The sequence below is a fragment of the Cenococcum geophilum genome (genome assembly GCF_001692895.1).
Source record: "Cenococcum geophilum 1.58 unplaced genomic scaffold K441scaffold_13, whole genome shotgun sequence".
NCBI classification, from domain to species: Eukaryota; Fungi; Ascomycota; class Dothideomycetes; order Gloniales; family Gloniaceae; genus Cenococcum; species Cenococcum geophilum.
In genome coordinates this window covers 1,404,099-1,410,220 of record NW_027137571.1, presented here as the reverse complement: position 1 = coordinate 1,410,220, position 6,122 = coordinate 1,404,099, and the positions used below count along the sequence as shown (strand labels likewise).

Here is a 6,122-nt window from a genome sequence, read left to right as displayed (position 1 = left end):
GGCGTTCCTGTCAGGAACGCATCACGATAATAGTCCTGTTAGGAACGCATTAGGATAATAGAGTCCTGTCAGGAACGCATTAGGATGAAAGAGTCCTGTTAGGAACGCATTAGGATAATAGGGTCCTGTCAGGAACGCATCAGGAACGCATCAGGATGGTAGGGTCCTGTCAGGAGCCTGTCAGGACGATCAGGAAAATTAAATACTACCAGGAGCCTGCCAGGAGCCTGTCAGGACGATCAGGACGATCAGGAAAATCAAAATCCTGTCAGGAGGCCTCCAGGATCTTGGCACCCCAACAAAATGCTGATGTAGTATATAGTTATTTATACTAACCAGTAGGCCGTTTAGCCACCCTACTATACTCTTGTTTGCTTTAGTATAGTTTTTGCTTACTATTAGTATAGCGAGGTATGTATAAATACGCGTATATATATACGTATATTTATATATCTATATATCTACGTATATATACTTAGCATATACTCTAGATATTTTGGTTTATATAGTCATTTAATTTAAATGTGGCTACTAATACGTATTCTATATGGGCAAAAGTGTGACCACGCTGACCTTTTGCCGGCGGTTCCATTGGTGACCACGCTTAACTTTCGCCGACCCCATCGGTGACCACGTTCAACTTTTCCGTGACCACGCACCCCGCGATTCCCGCGGAGATAACTTGGTACTTTTCGCTTATTAGGCGAGCAATAATCAGCTGATCCTTCACGCGAGCGACCCACCAATCGTGAAAGTTAAATCGGCATGGGCCAAAACTTTGGATCTCGATCTAGCCCGCGCGTCGCAAAGCCGAAGTGTATGCACATAGGTTGAAGGGCTCTAGCCTGATATATGTACTGCGAGCTAATCATTCCCCGCGCCTTCGACATATTACTAAATTCAAGTCAACAACACAATAGGCGTCCGTCAGCTGCTGGGCCTCCATTATGTCTCAGCTTTGCGAGCTTTGTGCAAAATTCACCACCTGTAATCTTACAGCAAAGCAGCTATGGTACAATGCGAAGTATGCACATTATTCTTCAGGTTCCGAGCTTCATCAGTCAGCGGAGAGAGGCTGTCACCTCTGTCAATTTTTCGAGGCGGCATTACTCAGATGCAACCGAACACCAGGCGATGCTGACCTGCCTGACCGGCAGATATGGCTACAGTGCGTGCAGCAATCACATAATCACAGGAATAATGCCATTCAGATTTCGATCGAGCCATTGAGTCTGCGCTCTGCGGGCTATAGGGGTCCTGACGTCCATGATGTTGACCACTGTATATGGTTGGAGGCAGGGAATGGTCTCGAGGAAGGGCTTGAAAAGCTGGAGGACATATCCAACGGACCAATAGGCAAGCTAGGACCTGTGACGGGGATTGTCGTTCACAATACAGGTCGCATGTACTTTTATCGTGGACGGACTCTGACTGCAGACGTTTTCTATGCCGTGCGGCAGCCCTACTATCGAGCTGAGGTACACTGCATTTTAATTCCAGGTAAGTTCGGTCCGATTCATCAACATTACCGGCTCAAACATGGACAGATCACATTTCTCAAGCACTCTATTATGGTCTGGAACCTACTTGTCAAAGCCTAGTAGATGATAACACTGGTTCCTTCGCTAATATGTACCTCATCATCGCCTGGCTGAACAGTTGCTCGGCTCATCATCCCGCCTGTCTTCGGTATTCGGATGCTGCCGGCCAGCTCCCATCCCGCGTCCTCGATGTTGGATATATGAAAAGTGAGGGTGTGCGCCTTCATATTTCCAAGACGGAAGAGAAAGATCGGTATATAGCATTGAGCCATCGATGGGGTAAGACCAATCCACTGACAACTACCACCAAGACTTTACCCGAGAGAGTGGCCGGCATATCATTGACTTCACTATCGCAAACATTTCGTGAAGCGATCTATGTGACATGGAGCCTTGATATTAGATATCTGTGGATCGACTCATTGTGCATTCTCCAAGACTCCCAGGATGATTGGAAACAGCAATCTGCTCTCATGGGAGCGATATATCGTCAAGCTTTCATGACTATCGCTGCAACTGATACTGAAGATGCGACGTCAGGCTTGTTCTTTGCACGGAATCCAACCAAAATAAAGCCATGCAAACTCCACTTACCATTAAGGAAAGATATGTTTGCTGGCGAGTTAGGATGTCTATACGCGACAAGTCCTCACTTTCGGTGTGGCGGAGATATTCGCCGCGTAAGAGGTCCGTTGGACACTCGTGCATGGGTCTTGCAAGAGCAGATTTTATCCGGGCGGGTGCTCAACTTCACTAAGGATCAGGTCTATTTCGAGTGCCTCAGTACAGAGGCTAGTGAGGATTTGCCGTACACTTTGGACAATGCGTTGGACGACGATGCGCACTACGTCTCGACACTCAAATATGGCATCGGCGGTCTGCTGCCGATCGACCAACCAAAAACCAGCAACTACTTGCATAGGGCGTGGTATCTCATGGTGGAAGACTACTCACGTCGACAGCTAACCGTGCCAACCGACAAATGGGTTGCAATTCTTGGTATCGTCACGGAACTGCAGCGAGCTACTGAAGATATCTGCTCATTCGGGCTTTGGAATCGTTGGCTAGCGCATGATCTCTTATGGTCAGTATACAGCGCCAGCTACCCTAGGACCAGTCTTAAGCAGAGCGCAAGACTTACTCACGGGCCAAATGGTAAGCGAAACACAACCCTATCAGGTAAGTGTCCTATTCCACAGATATGCAGGTGATTAATGGGTAGCTCCTTCCTGGTCCTGGCTACAAATAGAGGGCCACATTCAATATCTTACCGATTCTTACAACGATGTACTGCACGACCAGGTCTTGGTGCAGGAGATCGAAATGCGCGATGCTGAGATAACAGCAACCCCCAGCAACGAGCACAAGAATCTTCCTCGCCTTCGAATCCGAGGACATCTTAAGCCCGGCATTCCTGCCCTGCGAGGCGTTCATTCAAGTGAAGACTTACCTGAGGGTCCAGAACACGTTGCTGCTCTACCGAACCCTGAATACACGGCAATACCTCAATACCCTAAGTTAGCTGAACCAGACCTTGTATCGGCTGCACTAGACCCGACAGATGATCGTGCTACACGTACCTGGCGAATCGCAAGCGACTTGGAAGAAGAGATATACGGGCCAAAAACAATGATCGACGAAGATGAGCCCATAATCGGCATAATACCTCATAGTAGATTGAGGCACATCATTCATGCGGATGTTCTCACCAGTATGCCTGCTGCATACCGTCGTATGACGGAGCTGTATAAGCAGGATCCCAGAACGAATGAGCAACATCGGGCTTTTGTCGATGACCAACATAACAAATATGTCGTTGCTACAATGGTCAATAAGACGCCTATCGGCTTCTGGGCACCTGACGTTGATGGCGAGCTGGCCGTGCCTAGGGTAGAAGAGCTGGCTAACCTCTCTAATGAGCAGATGCCTTCTCTGCTGTTTCTCGGCGTATGTCGTGGTGGAGGTTGGGTACAATGTCTTGGATTACAGCTCGTTGGAACGGGGCTAGACGCAATGCTAGCGAACGTATGGCGGCGTCTTGGCATAGCTTGGATACTCGAGGAGGCTTGGGATCAGACAGGCGGTATCGAAGCAGAAGTGACGCTGATTTGAGTACCGGTCACCTATCCCCCAAACACCGTATTTTCTTATATATTGTGAATTGTTATCCGAGAAATCGTTGGCTCTTTCGTAACCCAGACCTAAGGTAAAGCTGAGTGTCACGGGACACCGGCACTCCTTACCTAATACGTTGCCAGGGCGTAACGCATGCTACCGTAGAAACTTGCGAAATTGGCCAAACGCTAGCAAGTGCCCTTGCGGCATCTAGCCACATTAAGTAGGCGGTCAAATTCTGCCAATATTAACAAACCAAAGGCATGTCAGGACTTGAATATACTTTAATCAACCCCTTTATAAAGGTATAGGTCTTAAGTACCGTTACAGCGTTAGTAGGGGGGCTTTTAGCTTATCCTAATATGGTAGCATCGCCCGCTAAGCTCCAAATGTATAAATTCTCTTAATTATATATAAATTAATACTTAATAAAGAGATTATCTATAACGAAGCCTTATAGGAAATACTATGGTGGACTTACTAATAGGCTAGGTATATAGGTATAGAATAGTTAATAATATAAATATAATTAAGCGAAGTAGTTACCTAATAGATTAACTCTAATTATATTTTAAGATTTACTATAAAGAAAAGAACTATCTAAGGTAGGGACTATAGTCCTTTAAATATATAATCTAACTCCTAAGAAATATACTAAGTACGTTAACACGTTAGTACGTTAGCATATTACCTACGTTCTTATATTTCTACGTTTTTATATTCTAAACTTATAATATAATATATTATATAACTCGGCTACCCCTTATTTTATAGCTTAATCGGTTCTAGCGCCTTATATACTATCTTAACTAACCTATTTATATCCTCTCTTAGTAGTCGCACTACTGCTAATATAAGGTCCGTAATACTATCCCCCCCCCTCTCTATCTTTATCCTTAAAAATATCTCCTATCTCTAAGTTATTAATTAGAGGTATAGCATTCCTATTTTTAATTTAATGACCTTTATTATTCCTAATACCTCCTATTAAATACTCCTTATCTAATTATTATAACTAGCTAGTAACCACTATATTATTACTTAGTAAAGTTATACTATCCTATTCTTATTATATGAAGAAAAAGTTAGTATATATTATAATTACGGCTCTATTTAGTCGCTAACCTTCTTCTTACGCTAAGTATACTAAATTAAATATGCAATTATTCTATAATATTTAATTGGTCTCTAACGCTAAGTATACGCGTCTTAAAATTCTCTATCCCTTCCCCTAGTGCATTTCGTCCTACTATTATCGATAAGGGCTGGCCAATAGAGTTAATAGGGTTAAGGCTCTGTAGCTATATAGCGTACTTTTAATTATAGTGTTCGCGCACGGTCTAACTCTTATAGGACGTCACTAGGGGGGGGATAGGCGTTTAGTGCTTTATTTAATTTATTATAGGGTCTTATATTTAATCTTGTAACTAACTACCAGACCTTATATATTACCCTATTTTACCTGCGTTAGCACTACCCTTATATGTCTTGGATACGTTTAATATAAGTTATAGGCTTCGGAGTTAAGGGTCTACTTTTATATATTTATACCACTTAATTTCCATAGATTTATAATTAAGTTACTTGTTTAATTCCTATACACTGTAAAGCTTACAAATCTACTACTAAAAAGTTAAAAAAAACTAACTCTCCACTACCTATAATAAGCTTTAATCGCTATGCAATAAATAGGATTATATATAGGTTAAAATTTAACGTCTTTATAATTAATAAATTCAATTTACCGTCCGACCTAGTCCCCCTAATGGGTCCACACAGACTAATTCCTATGGGAAAAAACCTCCTTATCTGAGAAAAACCCCATTTTTTAGGTGTACAAAAAACCTCTAGGGGAAACGTGAGAGGTAATACTTCCAGATAGCATCCGTACTACATCAACGAGAGGAAAAACACCGTTAGGTTACTGCTCTGAGACTCCGTAGGAGTGTCCAAAATGCCTATCTTACCCCGTCTGCCACTTAAACTATTTTTACTACGTCTGCGTATTGCCTATATAAAGTCGTGTGCCTATCCCTAGCTCCTTTTCCAAGTCTTCTATAAATATCTCCTAATAATAACGCTTGCGCTCCGCCCGGGCCTGTATGCTAAGGTCTCTTATCTGTTCCTTTATTAAAAGGTTTCTATAACGGGGTATATATAACTTGGTATTGCTTTTGCCCTAGGGCCTAAACCTAGGCCCTTATACCTATTTGTGAGGTATAGGAGGACGCTCTAGATAGGGGGGACTAGTTCCTATAACTAGATACCTAGGTTACTAGGTAATGTTAAAATAGGGGGCCTCTGCTACGCTTAGGGCGCGGATTGTTTGCGTATGTGTATGGTTGCTGTGCGGTGTATATAGTATTTATAGGAGGGAGGGGGTACGCCGGAGGGATGATTGCTTGTCGATTTAAATAACCGAACGTGTATAATAGACGTAGTAGCTATATTTAAACTTTTTGCTAG

General features: G+C 43.2%; 1 protein-coding gene across 1 annotated transcript; it reads left to right on the top strand.

Moving 5' to 3' along the window:
• Positions 1-910: 910 nt before the first annotated feature.
• Positions 911-3,799, top strand: K441DRAFT_694956 (HET-domain-containing protein). Its single transcript, XM_067652771.1, has 3 exons — positions 911-1,500; positions 1,602-2,720; positions 2,764-3,799. Exons 1-3 carry the CDS (start codon positions 948-950, stop codon positions 3,651-3,653), a joined length of 2,562 nt encoding a protein of 853 aa, XP_067505938.1. The 5' UTR covers positions 911-947; the 3' UTR covers positions 3,654-3,799.
• Positions 3,800-6,122: the final 2,323 nt, after the last annotated feature.

Bases quoted from the DNA above. Each gene is read 5' to 3' on its own strand.
- K441DRAFT_694956 (XM_067652771.1), top strand. From the start codon at position 948: ATGTCTCAGCTTTGCGAGCTTTGTGCAAAATTCACCACCTGTAATCTT. The intron at 1,501-1,601 runs GTAAGTTCGGTC...GTCAAAGCCTAG, and splicing joins ACACTGCATTTTAATTCCAG to TAGATGATAACACTGGTTCC. The intron at 2,721-2,763 runs GTAAGTGTCCTA...ATTAATGGGTAG, and splicing joins GCGAAACACAACCCTATCAG to CTCCTTCCTGGTCCTGGCTA.